This window comes from Pinus tabuliformis, chromosome 1_1, assembly GCF_031772625.1.
Source record: "Pinus tabuliformis cultivar Carrire ecotype Pingquan chromosome 1_1, CPIR1, whole genome shotgun sequence".
In the NCBI taxonomy this organism is placed as follows: domain Eukaryota; kingdom Viridiplantae; phylum Streptophyta; class Pinopsida; order Pinales; family Pinaceae; genus Pinus; species Pinus tabuliformis.
Window position 1 is genome coordinate 846370981 of NC_142297.1, and position 21109 is coordinate 846392089.

The 21109-nt window shown below is 36.5% G+C and overlaps 1 protein-coding gene across 1 annotated transcript; it reads left to right on the forward strand.

Annotated features, from left to right (window-relative positions):
• Positions 1 to 18473: 18473 nt before the first annotated feature.
• LOC149216907 (protein LATERAL BRANCHING OXIDOREDUCTASE 1-like) lies at positions 18474 to 20595 on the forward strand. The gene is made up of 4 exons (XM_089391288.1): positions 18474 to 18806; positions 18914 to 19161; positions 19759 to 20083; positions 20176 to 20595. The coding sequence occupies exons 1-4, from the start codon at positions 18534 to 18536 to the stop codon at positions 20434 to 20436; spliced, it is 1107 nt and encodes a 368-aa protein (XP_089247414.1). The 5' UTR covers positions 18474 to 18533; the 3' UTR covers positions 20437 to 20595.
• Positions 20596 to 21109: the final 514 nt, after the last annotated feature.

Genomic DNA, 21109 nt, shown 5'->3' on the forward strand with positions numbered 1-21109 from the left:
TGTTTGACTCGTGGAGTCATTTAATCTTGGTGCTTCAATTCGACTTTTAATGGACGTAGCACACATTATGGAAAAATATTTGTGAACATACTTTTTTATACATTAGATTGCATGTAGGGGTGGGCACATGGGGCGATTCTGACAATAGTTTATCAAACTCTTTTATCCAACTTTTTCCTTGCTGCCAATTTACATTCCCATTGCAGATGCATAAAAGGAAATAGTTATGCTTGTATTCTCAAACATATTTTCATAATTTGTAATCTTATAGGTGTATTACATGTGTGTTATATATTGTGATTGTGAGTTTCTAAATTACTATCTTTATCTAATCAAATCCACTTTCTTAGAGCATGAATACGGCTAATGGTTAAGAGCATGTGTTTCCTCTTAAGGGGTCATAGGTTCAAAAACCAGAAGGGGTTAGAGTAGGTATGCTTTTGTAGACATAATAATCAAATCATTGCGTTGAGGTGGGTCTCTTGTCCCACAAACAATGGGGGTCTCATACACCAATTTGGTGTCTGGCTTGGCTATGACTTTAAAATTGGATAATAATAATAATTAGGATATAGATTGTTAGAAATTCATAATCTATAAGGGTGAAAGCATGGATTTGGGTTACACTTTTTGGAAAGAGATCGCACGTTTGGGTGGAAAAAATGATTGCTCGATTGAGCCCTTTTTAAGCATTCGATTGAGCCATTTGAGCACTTAAACAATGTAACCCAATGTTATTTAGGAGTTTGATTTAGCCATGTCTTTGCAGCAGTCAAATGAAGGAGATTGGGTTTTGGATTTACTTTCTAGGTAAGTTTTATTATATGAAATTGAATTTCAATATGTTATTTATTAATTTATATGTCATTGTACTAATTTACTTCATTATTTCTTTTGTGCTTGATAATTAGGTACAACACTAACATGTTGCCTTCAAAAAGGAAGAAATTGCATTGCCATCGAAAAAGATCCAATACAGTGCAATTTTATTTAGCAAAGAATTAATGCTTTTCAATTTCTTCTAGATGCAATGAAAGAAATTGGGTTGAAGAAAGGGGACTTTAGTGAATCATGTGTGGCGAAAAAAGAAAAGGAACCCCAACCACCATTACACACAATGATTGGAAATACATACATTGGGAGATTCACAAACATCAAAGATCCATTAGAGGAGGAAGATGAGCAAAACGAAGCAGAAAATATTGTGGAAGAAGACAATGATGAAACTCCAGAGGACGAAGAGTTTGGATTATGTGACATTGTTGATTAAATTTAAGCTATGCTTGGAAATCAAGCTCATTTTTGGAAACTATTAATTAGTTATATTTGTAATGTTTTGACTTTGACATTTTATGAGAAGAATAAGCACTCAATTAAGGTTGTTATGTGTTCAATATTTGTATTATGTGATTTTCGCATTCATTTTTATGTTAATCATTATTTTTTGAAAAAAGTAGTGATTATTATTATTTTTTGATATGAAATTCATAAAAAAACTATTATTTAACTATTTTTAGTTAAACTTTTCCTATAAAAATTGTGATTTTGACATGTCATCTCTAGCAAAAAATTATCAAAACATATAGTTTTTTAGTTATATTTATGTTAAAAATGGTTATTTTTTTTCAATTGTTAAAAATTATTGTTTTTTAGATAAAATTATTTTATTTGGATTGAAATATTAATTAATGATGTATAAATATGTAGAATATCGAAAATTCAAAATATCAACCTTCTTCTTTAGATATGTGAAATAATAAAAACCTCACTACAAAAATAAAAATAAAATAAAAACAGAAAAGATCAAGAAGAAGACCACTTCTAAAATTATTAAATTTAGAAAATAATTATTTACATTTAAGTCAAAAAATAGGTCTTTTAAAAAAATGCTCTGATGCAGCATTACCACTTTTTTAAATCAGCATGAAAATCACTACCATTCTAAAACGTAATGTACATAAAAAAAATTTAAAGTGTCAAAAACTATGTTCTAAAAAAGACATGTGTTCTACATCACCCATTTTCAAAATCGGGTCACTTTTTTTCTATCTCTACAAAACGAGTAATAGTATCAGTTCCCATTTCAAAGTTTATATTGTTTAGGGCCAAAGAGATCACGAAGAAGAAATTTATGGCACAAGACTTGAGAGGGGTTAAGAAATTCATTGTGAAGGCTCAACAAATTTATCCTATGTTGGATGGACATCCCCAGATGATGGTCATTCTCAATGTCCACAGGGAAGCCAAGAAGAAAACCAATGGGCATACCGATTGTTAGGGGATTTTGCAGGTTGATTGGGTTTCTGACGAGACACTTATCAAGAACAATTACCGAAAGTTGGCCTTGATGATCCATCCAAATAAGAATAAGTCTATAAGTGATAAGGGTGCTTTCAATGTCACAAGTGAAGTGTGGGGTGTGCTCTCTGACAAGGATAAGAGATCCACTTATGATAAGAAGAGAAACCCACCATCATTTCAACTACATCAAAATATTCAAAAGCCCCAAATGTGGCATCGAATGCTAACAATGGTCATTATAGACATCCTCCTCCCACTCATCCCAACATGAGCACTAGAAGTTCCTTTCCTGTCACAACCTTTTGGATAACCTGTCCATTTTGTAAAATATAGTATGAGTACCCAATATTTTATGTCAATCATCACCTTCTATGCCCGACTTGTCAGAAACCCTTCATGGCCTTTGAAATCAAACCATTTTCTAGGGCTGAAGTGAATGCTATTGTACAAAAGGCCATGGGAGTAGCATCTACATTTTATCATATGTTGTTTGGAGGATCTTTTCCAGGTATGTCTAAAGGTGTGCCCTATCCCAATGTTAATTCTTTTGCTCATAATGCCTTTGCCAAGGGTTCCAACTCGGCTTCCAATGCCGCAAGCGATGTGAAGGCTAAAACTGAGTCTGTTAAGAAAAAATAATTTACTCTCAAGGAAAATCAAAATCAACCCAAAGAATGAAGAAGATCACAATGTGGATGCTCATGGCAATGGTAGAAAAACCATCATTGAGAAGAAGACGTGAAGAAAAGCGAAGGATAGTGATTATAATGGTGAAAACGAAGTAGACTACAATGAATATGACTTTGAAGTTGTAAACGTTACAGGTAAGGGTGCATCAGATAATAAGAGGCAGGATGTTGAGGCAAAAAATAAGTGGTCGTGGAAGAAGAGGCCAAAGATTAAAAAAATGATGCCATGGAAAGTTCCACAAGTAAGAAATCATAGAAATCTGATATGGGAAATACCGAGGACGAAGAATAATCTCACGATATTAATGTACCTGATGCTAATTTTCATGACATTAAAAAGGATTTAACTGAGAATAATTTTGAAGTAGATCAAGTTTGGGCTATACATGATGACGATGATGGAATGTTGCATTTTTATGCTCGTATTAAGAATGTTATTTCATGAAGCAAGTTTAAGATGAAGATTGTTTGGTTTGAGGTCATCGCCAACTGATCCAGGTGGATGTTGGTGGCCACCCGCCTATCCCACTTGGACCCCCACAACTGTCTCTTTCAATTTTTCCAATTTCCTTAATTTTAGCACAATTTACTATTTTTGGTAGTTTTTTGGGTCCTGAACTTATGGAGCCGTTTTGAGGCCCTAAACAACGTTTTTTGGAAAACCGGGAGTAACAAGGATTAGAGACCGATGCTTTTTACTCAAATGTTTTAGTCCTCAGATAGATATTTCTAAAGAGGTATTGTGTGTGTCAAATGGAGATCGTATGCCAAAGTTATGACCCCGGGAAGTTGATGTACTCGTTTACCCAAACGGGGCCCACAGTTTGGCATTTCATCTCCTAGGGTTAGGCTTTCAGATGTTTAGGGTTTTCCATTGTTTCTCAACAATAAATAGGCCTTTGAGCCTCATTGTAACACAATTGAGAGGCACATCTCTCCTCGGAGATAAGCTACCATTTCCTGAGCTAGTTTATTTCCATTTCCATTTGTAAGAATATATCAGTATTTTACATTAATGAAATGAAATATTATTTTTTCTACATCTTTGTATTTATGGTTATTTCTATACTTTATTGTGCTCTTATATAAATTTGGATAAGTGGTATTAGAGTGGTCTACTCTTTCTATGTTTTTATTTGCATGTCCCCGACGAGGTCGAGACATAAGGAGTTAGGGCTTGAACTCGTTGAACCCTTGCAAGACCGGCCTCATAAATCCTGACGGCCTCCCATGGCAGATGAAAAGAAAGATGAGGGGCAGGAGATCCTATTAAAATATTGCTCGAGGAAGCCCTTAAGCGACAAAGGAACGTGATGATGGACAACTTTAACCAGATCCTTCAGCAGCTACCCATGGGCAACGCATCTACTTCCAACAGCTACTCTAGAAATGCCACACCCTTTAAGGTACAAGTTAACTTTGAAATCCCCATATTTGAGGGTCAGATAGATGAAGATGTCGTAGATAAATGGTTAAATCTACTAGAAGGGTATTTTTCTGTTCATGATTTTTCCAGCTGGGAAAAGATTACTTTTGCTCTTCTCAAAGCAACCCCTCACGTCAAGGTCTGGTGGCAAACCTACTATGAGCAAAAGGATGAAAGTACAAACTCACTTTTTTTAGTGCTCCCACTTGGAATTCATTCTGGGACGCCATCAAGGAGTAGTACTATCCTGTCAAGAGCTATGAAGAAAAATACATAAAGTGGACCATGCTATGGCAGGGAAGGGACCAAGATGTGCCGAATTTCACCAACATTTTTCATACCCTGTGCATGAAGTTGGGCATCAAGTATTCTAAGAATCATTTGGTACTCAAGTATCGCAGCTACCTACATAGATACATCTAGGACGAGATGGAGTTCCTGGACATATCCTCGCTCGACACAGCATACAAATACGCTATCAAGATCGAGCAGAAGTTTAAACATAAGAAGCGAGATTTTGGATCTACAGATCCAAAGAACAAAGGATAAAGCCAAAGCGGGGTGACCCAAGACAACCCATCGAAGCCGCAAGAAAAGAACAATACCATGAAGTCAGAGAAGGACACAAGAAAGTGGTGTGAGTTCCACAAGAGCCCCACTCATAACACAAGTGAGTGTCGGACCAAGCAGTCACTGGTCGCTAAGTTGAAGGCTTCAGAATCAGATGCATGTTCCAACCCTGAGTCAGAACTAAACAAGAGGCATGACGAAGGGAAGTAGATCATTGATGTAGAGCCCAGCGCCACTGTTGCCACTATCAAGATCCAGAAGAATGAGCCTAAAGATCCAAAGGAGGGGGAGCATCTTTTCCACTCACAGATGTGGGTATAGGGTTCATCGCTGCAATTCATTGTCGACAGTGGCAGCCAAAAGAACCTGATTTCAGCAGAGGTCGTGAAGCATTTGGGCCTGCCAACTATACCACACTCGCAATCATATAACATCGGTTGGCTTCAATAAGGACGAGATCTTTGAGTCTGCCAGCAGTGCCGCCTTCCCTACAACATCAAGCCCTTCACAGATGGGGTATTGTGTGATGTTGCACCTCTTGATGTTTGTGATGTATTATTAGGCCAACCATACTTGTGGAAGTGACATGCTGTGTATGATTCAAGGCCTCGCGCTGCTATTATTTATTTGGGTAATTCATTATACAAGATATCAGAGGTAGCCACATGTATCACCAACTCTTTGATCTCTGTTAAGAAATGCAACAAGATAAACTCCCAGACTAGGAAATTTATTTTCTTTTTGGTGCACTCTTAAAGTAAGGGGAAGATCATAGCCACATCCATGGCCCTAGAGAAGGGCTCCTCCACGCAGTAGAAGCAGGTGGATACGGTCATGAAAGAATACAAGAACATCTTCTCCTCACTCACAGGGGTACAATTACACTGTCAGGTCAAGCATTCATCTGATCTTAATCCCGGAGCACCTCTACCCAACAGGTCGATATATCACCGTTCCATTGTGCAAAATGCCAAGTACAAGTTGTGGCATGATCAACATCGGGTGCCATGCAAGTTTTAGGTGGGCGAAAAAACCTGGTTGCATCTGCAGAAAGAATGTCTTACAAGAGCCCATCGGAAGCTCAGACCACTCCGATATGGTCCTTACACCATTACCAAGGCTGTGGGAAACAATTCTTTAGAGCACAAAATTCCCCCATTCCTTGGCTTGAACTGAGTGTTTAATGTGGATCGCCCTCGACCATGCCTCCCACCATTACTTGACAAATCAGAGATTGCAGAACAACTCACCAAGGACCAAGTTCAGCGGAAGTTTCCCCATCTCATGGAGGCACTCAAAGCAATGGGAACTATTGATTCTTAAGGGGGGAGGAACGATCCAGGTGGATGTTGGTGGTCCCCTGCCTATCCCACTTGGACCCCCACAACTGTCTCTTTTAGTTTTTTTAGTTTCCTTAATTGTAGCAAAATTTACTATTTTTGACAGTTTTTCGAGTCCTGAACTTCCGGAGCCGTTTTGAGGCCCTAAACGACGTTTTTTGCGAAAATCGAGAGCAACATGGGTTTGAAAATCTTGTTGCTCACTCAAAAGTTGTATTCCTCAAATAGATCTTTCTAACGAGGTATTGTGCACATCAAACGGAGATCGTATGCCAAAGTTATGACCCCAAGAAGTTGATGTACCAATTTACCCAAATGGGGCCCACAGTTTGGCGTTTCATCTCCTAGGGTTAGGTTTTTGGATTTTTAGGGTTTTCCATTGTTTCTCAACAATAAATGGGTCTTCGAGCCTCATTGTAACACAGTTGAGAGGCATCTAGCCGCCACATCTCTCTTCAGAGATAAGCTACCATCGTCCGAGCTAGTTTATTTCCATTTTTATTTATAAGCATATTTCAGTATTTTACATTAATAAAATGAAATATTATTTCTGCTCCATCTCTGTATTTATGGTTATTTCTATACTTTATTTCTTTCCTATATAAATCTAGATCACTAATGAAGAGAAAATTGTCACTAACTAGCTAGATGATGGATTTTACTAGGGTTGTGGGAATTTTAAGAATGGAAAATATACTAACAACAATGTGCTAATTTTTTTTCTCATATTGTTTCATGGGAAAAAAGTCCTAAAGGAACTATTAGGATATTTCCCCAAAGGGGTGATGTTTGGGCCCTATACAGAGAGTAGAATTCCGCTTGGAACGAAGACACTCCTCCAAAAGTTAAATGTGAGCATGAAATGGTAGAAATTGCAAATTACTTGTGGAAGAGGTTGGAGTGAGTGTGGCTCCTCTTGTCAAGATTGATGGTTTCAAGTCTATGTATAAGAAGAAGAAGGTGAATAACTTGGTTCCTAGGAAGGATCTCCTTATATTTTCTCATCAGGTTCTAGCAAAGAAACTTTTGGGTGAGGAAGCTCCAAATTTACCCCTAAATTGTTGTGAGATGGACCCTGCTGTAATTCCTTACGATGAATTCAAGGAAACTTGATCACTTTGATTTTTAGTTAGGACTTCAACCTTTGTGGTTTCAGGGTGTAATTTGGATATTTTGGTAAAACAAAATATATAGTACTCTTTTCTCTCATTTTTCATTGCTACTAATAGGTAATGATAACTGTGTTGGATTATCTAACTTGCTGCAAAACGTTTAACGTAGGGATAGATAGGAGGATGGCTATGCCAATTTCTCTGTACCTTATCTTTAGTTGATGTGAAAAATTCCTTGAAAAAAATAATATTGCTCGAACATATGAAGAGGAAACATGCTAAACATATGCTATTCAATAGTTGTGGCAAGATATTAATGGATTGTGATAATTCTAGTTACTTTTTTTTGTACGACTAGATTGAATATTGTGTAAATTATTATGTATTATTAGCTTGTTGTGCAAGCCATGCTACATGGGTGTGACATTGAGCTAAATCTATTGAATTATTTTTATCAAGTTAAAATTAGGGGTTGTGTGATTTTAGATTTTACATAGATTACACAATTATGTGTCGAGTATTTTTTTTAAAATAAATGCCTATATATGAAATTTCAAGGACTACCATAACTCTCACATAATTCTTTAAAGGGTGCTAGCTCAATGGATGAGCACATGTTTTATAAGCAAGACACCAGTGGTTTGATTCCAGTGTGTCCTAATATGAATTAATCACTGATATTGTAGTTTATTTTTAATTAAATACCTTTAATATTGGTTTATTTTAGTGGTGAGATATTTTTCTAGATTCATTATTTTATATTGTCTCTAAAGAGACAAAAGTGATGTTTTATTATCTTTGAATGTAATATTTTATTGTCTCTAGAGAGACAATAGTTAGGATTAAAAAAATGTTCTCTTTAAAGACAATATGTCTTTAATCCCAACTATTGTCTCTAGATAGACAAAAATGAAATTGTCTCTGGCGAGACAAAAATGAAATTGTCTCTCGAGAGACAAAAATGATTGTGTTATATATTGTCTTTATAGAGACAATATTTTAAGACAATAATTTGAGACACCTGCCTAAAGAAAATATTTAAGACAATACACAAGTTTTCTTTTGTCTCAAGTTAAGACAATTTACCCAAAAATTATCTCAAATATTGTCTTAAAACCCCCTTTGTAACGCCTTGTGGTTGGCGAGTCAACCGGGTGCACCCTCCCACCGTGCAAAGTAGCGAAGTCATGAATGAAGGCGTGGAGTGACCAAGGACGAAGCGTTATGTTATGGGCATGCGAGTTGGTGTTTCATGTTTATATGGGCGAGTTGGGGGAGCTCGCACCACAAGCCAATTGTGGACGAAAGACAAACAAGGAGTGATGTTGGTGGGCGGTCCTGCGCCATGGGCGGGCCGACCACACAAAGGCGTTGTATTGTTTGCAAAGGTGTGCGATTGGAAGGTTGGATGGAGGGTCGGCCGAATGACTTGACCTCCACAAAACATCATATATATACGCGATGAGACTTGGCATTTGGGGCATCGTATTCAGACTTCAATCACTCAGTCTAGAGGTGCGAAAGAAGAGTAGTAGCCAAAGCAAGGTGCAGCTCTATGCGCCTGCCCGCTGGGCAATGTCTACCTGAGCTCTTGCACAAAGGTTGAAGCGGTTGAAGGCGCGGGTGGTGGGCGTGTAAGGGCGCCTGCCCGCTGAACGATGAACAAGTTTGATTGAGAGTTGGGCGGTGGGTCATGCACGGGCGTGCCCGCCCGACCTGGAAATAAACTTGTGTGTGATCGGTTGAGGGTGAGACCACCATGCGTGTGTGCACGGGTGGGCGCCTAACTCGGTTGTAACGCCGGTGGAGCCTAGCTCCCGACCATTGTAAAATTTCTCATACTTATATAATAAAAGATTCTTGTTACATATGAATGTGTTCTCTTGCTATTCTATGGATGTCTATTGCTGATGTTTATAATATTAATGGATTCCGCACATTAATGTTATGTTATTCATGAATGAAGATGAATGTTAAGGTGTAGTAAAATAAGATAACAATGAAACATGTTAATTACTTAGGCGGTGCCGCACCCCGGCCAATTAACGAAAAAAGAATTGGGGGCGTGACAAGTGGTATTAGAGCTAATTTAGGGATGAAGAAGCTTGATGGATGCAGAGAACAAACATGTATGCAGGGAAAAGTTATGGAGAAATCATGGATTACTAGTCTGGGTTTTGTGGACTTGATGGTTCATGGCAAGACCATTCAAGCTCTGGTGGACACGAGGGCCACTCATAACTTCATGTCGACACGGTTGGTAAAAGAGGTTGGACTGATGATCTTCCCATCAAATGTGGAAGTTAAGGCGGTGAACTCTAGAGATAAAGTGGTGTGTTTGGCACACGATGTGCCTGTGCAGATAAAAGACTGGAAGGGTCAATTGGACCTCATAATGATGGAGATGAAAAACTTTGATATGATATTGGGGCAAGATTTCTTGAAGGGCAACAAGGCAATTGTTATCCCCTTTTGTGATGAGGTGGTGCTGGTTGGACAGTCACAAAATTGGACTTTTCCCACTCATAGGCAAAGGCGGGAAGTCAAGGTGTAGCATGTTTCTACACTGAGCTTGGAGAAGGCTATGAAGGAGTCAGATATGGAGACATATGCGTTGATGTTCAAGGGAATCGAAGGTGATGGAGTGGGGATGCCTGTTCCAGCCGAGATTTCTAAGGTATTGGTCAAATATGCAGATTTGATGCCTGATGAGCTACTAAAGAAGCTTCCACCAAGGCATGTAATGGACCATAGCATTGAGCTTGAGCCAGGGAAGCAACCTCCGGCTAAAGCACCTTATCGGTTGTCAGGAACCGAGTTGGAGGAATTGAAACAACAGTTAAAGGAGTTAACTGATGTAGGTTTCATCAGACCTTCAAGGTCCCCCTATGGTGCTCCGGTATTGTTCTAGCGGAAGAAGGATTCGAATGAGCTATGGATGTGCTGTGATTACCGTGAATTGAATAAACAGATGGTCAGGAACAGGTATCCTTTGCCATTAGCTACTTATTGCTTTGACAAGCTTGCGAAATCCCGAGTGTTTTCCAAGCTGGACTTGAGGCATGGGTATTATCAGGTGTGGATAGCTGAAGGAGATGAGAAGAAGACCACGATAGTAACGAGGTATGGTAGTTTTGAATTCCTTGTTATGCCATTCGGGTTGTGGAATGCTCCTACTAAGTTTTGCACTTTGATGAATGATGTTCTACGACCATACTTGGATTTGTTCGTAGTAGTATACTTGGACGATATAGTGGTGTATAGTGACAGCATGGAGGATCATAAAAAGCACTTGGCGATGGTGTTCGAGGCACTGAAGGCAAATCAATTGTACTTGAATAAGTTTAAGTGTATGTTCGCTCAGACTGAGATTCTGTTCCTTAGACATATAGTGGGTCAAGGGTACATACGGATGGAGCTAAGCAGAGTGAAGGCGATCGAGGATTGGGTTGAACCGAAGAATGTCCATGAGATGAGGGTGTTTTTGGGCATGACCAACTACCAATGGAAGTTTGTAGAGGGGTACTCCAAGGTGACATCATCACTGATAGACCTATTGAAGAAAGACAAGAGATGGAGTTGGATGGATAAATGTCAGGTGGCATTTGATGATTTGAAGAGGAGGATGGTTACAACACCGATACTGAAGTTGCCGGACTTCGAGCGACCGTTTGAGGTACACACAAATGCTTCATATTTTTCCATAGGAGGGGTTCTTATGCAGGATGGACATCCAGTGGTGTATGAGAGTCGGAAGTTGCAGGATAGAGAACGAAGGTATCCGGTTCATGAGAAGGAGATGACTGCAATCATTCACTGTTTACATGTATGGAGGCATTACCTGATTGGGAAGCCTTTTGTTGTCAAGACATACAATGTTGCAACAAGTTATTTTGCACCACAACCGAAGCTTTCTACAAAGCAAGCTTGTTGGCAGGACTTCTTGGTAGAGTTTGACATGACTATCGAGTATAGACTAGGAAGACACAATGCGGTAGCAAATGCCCTTAGTAGGAAGGGACAACTTGCAGCATTGGAAGGAGAAGACTGGGTAGCTAGGAGTAGGAGTCGAGTTCAAATGTTAGAAGAGATGCAAAATAATCTCAAGGAAAGTGTTGAGACCGATACTCAAGCGCAGATTATAGTGAAGTAGGTGAAAGAGGGGAAGACACGAAAATTCTTTCTATGGGATGGATTCTTGTTCTTTGGAAACCGGCTCTATGTTCCAAAGTCATCTTGGCTCAGGAGGCACCTTTTGAAGGAGTGCCACGACTCACCGTGGGCTGGCCACCTAGGGATGCGTCGTTCTTTGGCATTGTTGGAGAGAGGATTCTTTTTGGGAGAAAATGTGAGAGGATGTAGAGGAGTATACACATACGTGCATCATTTGTCAGCAGGACAAATCGGATACTCAGAGGCAAGGAGGTCTGTTGCAGCCTTTACTAATTCCTGAGAGACCATGGATGAGTGTTTCAATGGACTTCATCACTCAGTTGCAACAGGTTCAGGGGTATAATGGGATTATGGTCGTGGTTGATCATTATTCCAAGTATGTTGTCTTTGTTCCAACAAAGATACCTTGTGGAGCTGAGCAGACTGCGAAGTTGTTCTTTAAGAACATAGTGAAGTATTGGGGGATGCCATTAAGCATCATGTCGGATTGAGATCCGCATTTTACAGGAAGATTTTGGACTACATTGTTCAAGTTAGTTGGGACAGAGTTGTTGATGAGTTCGAGTTACCATCTGTAGACAGATGGACAGACTGAGAGTCCATCAACGCATTGCTGGAGGATTACTTGAGACATTATGTGATGGATGATCAGAAGAATTTTCTGAACTCTTGGATGTTGCTCAGTTCAACTACAACATTCAAAAGAGTTTTGGGACAGGGTACAATCCATTTGAGTTGGTGAATGGACAGATGCCAGTCACATCGCATACCGTAGTGACAGGAGGTTTCTTGAGAAGTCCTCATGCGAAGAAGTTCATGAAGGCTTGGGATGAGACCTTGGAGCTGGCACGGTTGCACTGCCACGAAGAGGCAAGGAGAATGAAGAAATGGACAGATAAAGGAAGACGAGATGTACACTTTAGTGTGGGATATATGGTGTTTCTCAAGATAACCGTGGAGCAGTTTTAGGTACCTAAAGGGATTGCGAGCAAACTGAAACAGAAGTATGAGGGGCCATTCCGAGTGAAGAAGAGTGTGAGGGAAGTTGCTTATGAGCTGGAGCTTCCACACCATATGCACATGAAGCATCCGGTTTTTCACATGAGTAAGTTGAAGAGATGCAGACTTGATATTGATCATCCAGAGAGAGTTGAACCGCCGAGAGGATCAGCTGGGATTGTGGACAAACCAGTTTTGGAGTTGGAGAAGATTTTGAGCTTCAGAACTATAGAGATTGGTTGCCACATGAAACGAGAATTTCTTGTCAAATGGAAGAATGCACCAGAGGAGGAAAGCTGGGAATCGGAGGACTCACTTTGGAGATGGAAGAATAAGATTGAGAAGTATGACAGGAAGCTACTGAGGAGGTCGGGATTGACGAGGGTGACAACGATTTTGAGTGGGGGAGGATGTACAACGCCCTACGGTTGGTGAGTCAACCGGGTGTGCCCTCCCACTGTGCGAAGTAGAGAAGTCATGAATGAAGGCGTGGAACGACCAAGGATGAGGCGTTATGTTATGCGCATGCGAGTTGGCGTTTCACGTTTATATGGGCGAGTTGGGGGAGCTCACACCACAAGCCGACCGTGGATGAAAGACAAACAAGGAGTGTTGTTGGTGGGTGGTCCTATGTCATGGGCGAGCCGACTGCACAAAGGCGTTGTATTATTTGCAAAGGCGCGCGATTGGAAGGTTGGATGGAGGGTCGGCCGAATGACGTGACCTCCACAAAACATCATATATATACACAATGAGACTTGGCATTTGGGGCATCACATTCGGACTTCAATCACTCAGTCTATAGGTGTGAAGGAAGAGTAGTAGCTGCAGCGAGGGGTAGCTCTATGTGCCCGCCCGTCGAGAAATGTCTACCTGAGTTCTTGCACAAAGGTTGAAGCGGTTGAAGGCGTAGGTGGTGGGCATGTGAGGGCGCCCGCCCGCCGAACGATGAACGAGTTTGATTGAGAGTTGGGCAGTGGGTCGTGCATGGGTGCGCCCGCTTGACTGGGCAATAAACTTGTGTGTGATCGGTTGAGGGTGAGACCACCGTGCGAGTGTGCATGGGTGGGTGCCTGACTCGGTTGTAACGCCAATGGAGCCTACCTCCCGGCCATTGTAAAATTTCTCATACTTATATAATAAAAGATTCTTGTTACATATGAATGTGTTCTCCTACTGTACTATGGATTTCTATTATTGATGTTTATAATGTTAATGGATTTTGCACATTAATGTTATGTTATTCATGAATGAAGATGAATGTTAAGGCATAGTTCGTAAAGTAAGATAAGAATGAAGCATGTTAATTACTTAGGTGGTGCCACACCCCGACCAATTAACGAAAAAAATTGGGGGCTTGACACCCTTTGTGTTGTAGTGGAAGAACTTATAGTGATCCATTTTTGTTAACAAAATTGACTACTTGCCATCAAATGGATAGTTTATTCAGTCTACTTATTCTAAAACCCAATACAAATGTTATTATTATAATATTTATACCAATTAAACTGTATAAACTAGCACAACCACATTAATAAATGTTGATAAATGCTAATAGGCCCATATCAAGCTCATATATCAATTATCAATAATATTAATATAAATATAAGAACCATATTAATAATAATTAATATTATATTAAATAATATTAATTAATAATAATAAATAAAGATAATAATAACAATTATATTAATAATCATTTAATAAATAATAATGAAGTAATTATGAAATAAACATTTAATAAAAATCAAACAACAATTTAAATGATGTGTTTGATAGGAAACTCAACTTTAAACATTTCACTAGAACACAATTATTAAATGCTAGCCTTTTCCAAAACATACCAAGACGGATGACAAAAGATGCACCACTTCAAATCAACAAGATAATGATCACGACCATTCATGTTTTCCAGCCAATCCCTTCGCGCATTGTCTTTCACTTTTGCATAACGTTGAAAAGAAAAAGGCAGTGAAATATGTAAACCATCTATTGATTTCGATCTTGATATAGTTGTAAATGTCAGAGGAATATTATTAAACCCAACAGATAAATATTATAAACCCAAGGTATAAACACCCTAAGATAAATATTATAAACGCTAAAATAAACATGCTTGACCATGATTTACCATCATTGATTTTCATGATTTACCATCATTTATTTTCGTAAACATTATTGATGGAATTTAAACCTATAAATTTACACTTTTTTAATGTATGATATATTTCAAAAATTGATAATTAAATTAAAAGAAAAAAAAAAAGCTCAATTTTATATTTTTACTTCATCTATTTTACTTATAATCAATTTACAATATAATGCATTTCAAAATTTAAAAATAAAAATACATTTCAAAAAATCAACCATAATTTCTAAATTTGATAATTTATTAATCATGGAGGAACTTATCATGAAACTTATTAATATAAACAATGTACTTCATAAGTAAAATATTTCAATGTCAACTAATATGTACAATAAAAAGAAATAAATTTTCATGGCTAAAACATTTTTAAGCATTTCAAGTAATGTTATTATTTTATATTTGGGCTATATTTTTTTTTGTCAATTTTATCTTTGAGATGCAAACATTTTTTTTTAATTTTTAATTTTTTAAAAAATTACACAAGAATAAATTATATCACTCTAAACACTTCTTAGATTTGTGATTAAAATAGATCAATACTAATCTTTAAATAAAAAACTAATAAGATCATCTTGCAATTTGAAAATTTGTTATTGAATGATTGCTAATTAATTTTAGAGCAAAAATTCTTTCATGTTACTTTACCTAATTCTACATTAATCGTACAATGAAAACCTAGGACAAACCCAATTCATAGATGAGCTACTTCTATACATTTGTATTTGAAAAGTAAAAAAATCTTCCATAGGACACTCCAAATCAATAAGATCTAAACCACACTTAGTTACTAAATTTATGGCGGACACATAATTGATCTTGTGGAGATTTGTGGGATAAGCTAGTCAAACCTTATACTCCGCATTTGTGCAATGACAAATTTTCCTCTCAAGATTTAGGGTCTTAGCAGCCTCATGATCCAATATCAAATGCCCAAACTTCTCATAGAGGTTGTCCACGTTAAATTCTCCACTATGACACACCGGTGGCAACGTAAAAATATATGTATGTTCAGATACTGGTAAAGCAGACATGGAAGTAAGTTGTTGCCATGATTATAGGAAAATATCTTGTTATATATGGTATGTAAAACTTTGTTACTAATCGAAGAAGACTAGCATTCACAACTTATAGCTCATATTCTTCTAGCATGAGCAAAATATTGGAGTAGACAATATAATCTTCAAATAGGAACTTCTCATAGAGGTTGTCCACATTAAATTCTTCACTATGACACATCGGTGGCAATACAAATATATATATGTTGAGATACTGGTAAAGCAGACATGGAAGTAAGTTGTTGCCACGACTATAAGAAAATATCTTGTTATATATGGTATGAAAAATTTGTTATTAATCGAAGAAGACATAGCATTCACAACTTGTAGCCAACATTCTTCTAGCATGAGTAGAATATTGGAGTAGACAATATGATCTTCGAACAGGAACTTCTCATAGAGGTTGTCGACGTTAAATTCTCCACTATGACACACCGGTGGCAATGTACAAATATATGTATGTTCATATACTAGTAAAGCAAACATATAAGTAAGTCGTTGCCACGATTATAGGAAAATATCTTTTTATATGTGGTATGGAAAACCTTGTTATTAATCGAAGAAGACATAGCATTCACAACTTATAGCCCACATTCTTCTAGCATGAGAAGAATATTGTAGTAGATAATATGATCTTCGAACACAAACATCTTAACGCCACAATGGATGGAATTTATTTGCACCATAGTGAAGACATAGGAAAATACCTTGTTATATATTTGTCTATATATAAATGAATGTTATAAATAATAATGATGAACTTCTAATGGAAGAACTTATTAGAATTAGAATAATATCAAATCCCTACGAAATTGGTGGGTGGGGAGCCATATGGCATGAATCTAATATTTTAAATTTATTAAAAGTAATGGATCACTTTTCTAAATAATTTTTTCTTATATATACATCAATGTTATAAATAATAATGATGAACTTTTTAGAATTTGAATAATCTCAACATGGAGTAACTTATTAGAATTGGAATAATCTCAACATGGAGGAACTTATTAGAATTGGAATAATCTCAAATCCTAGGAAATTGGTGGGTGTGGAGCCATATGGCATGAATCTAATTTTTTAAATTTATTAAAAGTAATGGATCATTTTGCTAAATCAAATTTTCTACTAAATAAATGAATGTTATAAATAATAATGAGGAACTTATTAGAATTGGAATAATCTCAAATCCTAGGAAATTAGTGGGTGTGGAGCCATTTGGCATGAATCTAATTTTTTAAATTTATTAAAAATAATGGACCATTTTTCTAAATAACATTTGCTTATATATAAATGAATGTTATAAATAATAATGAGGAAATTATTGGGATTGGAATAATCTCAACATAGGGAACTTAATAGAATTTGAATAATCTCAAATCCCTAGGAAATTTGTGGGTGGGGAGCCACTTGGCACGAATCTAATTTTTTAAATTTATTGAAAGTAATGGACCATTTTTCTAAATAAAATTTGCTTATAAATAAAATTATTATTATAAATAATAGTGAGGAACCTATTAGAATTGGAATAATATCAACGTGGAGGAACTTATAAGAATTGGAATAATCTCAAATCCCCAGGAAATTTGTGGGTGGGACGTCACTTGGCATGAATATATTTTTTTAAATTTATTAAAAATAATGGACCATTTTGCTAAATAAATTTTGTTTATAAATAAAATTAATATTATAAATAATAATAAGGAACTTATTAGAATTGGAATAATATCAACATGGAGGAACTTATAAGAATAGGAATAATCTCAAATCCCTAAGAAATTGGTGGGTGGGGAGCCACTTGGCACGAATCTAATTTTTTTAATTTATTAAAAGCAATGGACCATTTTTCTAAATAAAATTTGCTTATATATAAATGCATATTATAAATAATAATGAGAAACTTATTAGAATTGAAATAATATCAACATGGAGAAACTCATTAGAATTGGAATAATCTCAAATCCCTAAGAAATTGGTGGATGGGGAGTCATATGGCACGGATATAGTTTTTAAAATTTTTAAAAAATCTATACAACCTAACAAACTCTGTAATACACTACCATCATTAATAAACATTACAAAAAAAACATACCCTAAGCATATTTTATAAAAATCAATCTAGAACATCAATTAAAAAAACCTGAACGAACCTTCTTCCATCTAAAATTCATATATACACCGACCAACAATTTAATAAAATAAAAAACATTACTATTCATCTACCAATTCCCTGGAATTGTCGTCTCTATGAACAATTTCCGAAGACTCAACCATCCTCTGCCATTGGTCCTACCTGAAACCACTTTATCTCGAAACCCACGAGCACCATATAAGGAAAGTTTCACGTTCATGTGTCACCCACGTGATTGTTAGTCATGGTCTTCTTCTCCGACGTTACGTCATTCGTTTGCTCATTTCGACATTGAAATATAGTCATGTCAACCAATGTACTGCAGGACGCTTTTGTTTGAGTTTTGTATATTGTGATACACGAGGTGCGTAGATTGCGCTAAAATAAGAGTTTCATCAACTTTCGTGCTTCGTAGCAAATTCCAGGTTATGGAAGAGTTCTATCTCCGATTGAGTTCCTAGTCCTACTACATTATATAAATACATCCAAAATCCCGTAGGTTTATCATTCATTCAATATTGACTGCAGCAAACTGCGTTAGAGTTTCATCAAGTTCGTTTGCATTTATTTGTTCATTGAGTGTTTGGAAGCATGGCTTCAGTTTATGAGAGCGCGGACAGGAGCCCTCCGAAATGGGGCAAGTGTTTTCTTACGGTCGAGAGCGTTCAAGAACTAGTGAAAAGGCAGGAGACAATACCAGAGAGATATATTAGGAGAGACGATGAACAACCAACACCAACTTCAATGTCTCATCATCAGCTGGACATCCCCATCATTGACATGGCCAAGCTGTCAGAAGGACAGCAGAGAGAAAGAGAGATGCAGAAGATTGCCAAGGCTTGTGAAGACTGGGGCTTCTTCCAGGTATCATTTTAGTGATTCGTTCTATCATTTCAGTAATTCGTTCTTTCTGGTTATCATGAAGTGGTTGGGAATAAATAAATAAATATATTGTGGTGGGCGTTTTGTAGGTTGTAAATCACGGTATACCAAACTCCTTAATAGATGGTGTTAAGAGAGTTGGAAAGGAGTTTTTCCAGCTTCCTTTGGAGGAAAAACAGAAGTATGCAGTGAAGGCAGGATCCCTTGAGGGCTATGGCCAGAGATTTGTTGTGTCTGAAGATCAAAAACTGGATTGGGGTGATTTATTGGGGTTGCTAATGTTTCCTTCTGACCATAGAGATTTGAATGTGTGGCCACTTCAACCTCCTGATTTCAGGTCAATTTCAAACATATTTTGTTCATAGCTAGAGATATTCAATTTTATACGACACAAAAGCGCTACGTAATCATTTTTCACATTATTGTTGATCGGTCAATATTTTGATTCTTACTTCTACTTATTGTTTTTTAATCTAATTTAGACTTTTTATACCTAATAAATTTAATAATATTTTTGATTTTTTTTCAAACCATTTTTAATATATAGATATATAATTTTATTTTATAAATGGTAAGAAAATCTATCATAATTCAGTTTTAATATATAGATATATAATTTTATTTTATAAATGGTAAGAAAATCTATCATAATTCAGTTTTTAAACTATTGAGGGGTCATTATTGACATAGTACTTTATTTAGAATAATTTGTTAATGGTCTTTAACGGGCTTCCACTCCTATCTAATACGTTTTGGTCTTAGGTGGTTAACCTGTTTCTTTAAATCTTAAAAAACACCAACAAAAACAATTTTAAAGCATACTCCAAACCTTTTATTTAGATTTATTTTACTATTAAAAAAACTAAATATAGAAAGAAAATTAACTCGGGTAGGTGAAAAGAAAATACTGACATTATTGTGGGTTTTTTGGCAGGGAAATTGCGGATACATACAATACTGAAATTAAAAGGCTTGCTGGGAAGTTGTTGAGTTTGATTGCGGAGACATTACAGTTGAAGCCTGATTTCTTTGAGAAGAAGTTTGGAAAGCCATACCAAAGAATGAGAATGAATTACTATCCTGAGTGCCCCACTCCAGACTGTGTTTTTGGGATGAGCCCACATGCAGACATGACTGCCATTACACTCTTGTTGCAGGATGATGATGTAGTAGGATTAAATGTTCGCAAGGATGACCAATGGATACCTGTGCAACCAATTCCTCATGCTCTGGTCATCAACGTTGGAAACTTGATAGAGGTAAACTTATGATCCTTACAGATTGATCGGCCTGTTATCCTAACTTCGTTTAATAAACGTTTCACTGAAATACTATGTGGCTGGTTTTCTAGGTAATGAGTAATGGAAGATACAAGAGCGTAGAGCATCGAGCAATGACAGACTGTCGCAGGGCTAGGCTGTCTATTCCAGCGTTTTATGCTCCTGAATTCGAAGCAGAGATCGGTCCAGCGCAAGAACTGATTGATGAAACTCATCCACGCTTGTTCAGAAATTTTGTTCATGAAGATTACATGAAATGGTATTTCTCTCGCGGAGTGGAGGGGAAGCACTCATTATATGACTTTGCTGGTATCAGAAGCTCACACAGATAATCAAAGAAGAGCAGTTTAGTTTTTTTTTTTTTGTCATTTGTTATCCATGTCACGGAGGATTGTATTGAGGAACTTACAAGTCCCTATTGACGGCTAAATTGTTTTGTTATATTTGAATAATTTTTCATTGGTTCTGATAAATTTTGAGAATGGGAAGAACGCGACTCCTCACCTGTGGTTGTATAAGAAATTTTTAATTTTTTCTGAGCTGAGAGGTTTATTGTACATCTAGTAGTACCAGGGAAGGAGATGTGATATGTGTAATTTTTTCAGTGTGGACACACGTTTGATATATTATTTTTTATTATGGTTATAATAATAAAAAATAAATAAAACAACTTTTAATTATAAATAAAATATTTTAATGTGTATATTAAATATTATAATCTTATATTAATTTTATAGAAAAATAAAGTAATAAAATGCAAAAGAAAAAGTTATGGTGAAAAAATTGTATAATTCTTATTTTTTATAAAAATATTTCTAAATAATTAAAAAATAATATTTACATTAATTTTATAAAAAAAATAATAAAAAAATATAGAGAAAAAATTGTATAATTTTTATTTTTTATAAAAATATTTCTAAATAATTAGAAGAAAAACTATTTTAGTATTGACTCAAATAATGTTTTAAGCAAAGTCTTTCCATAGAAATTGTAGAAGAGAAATAA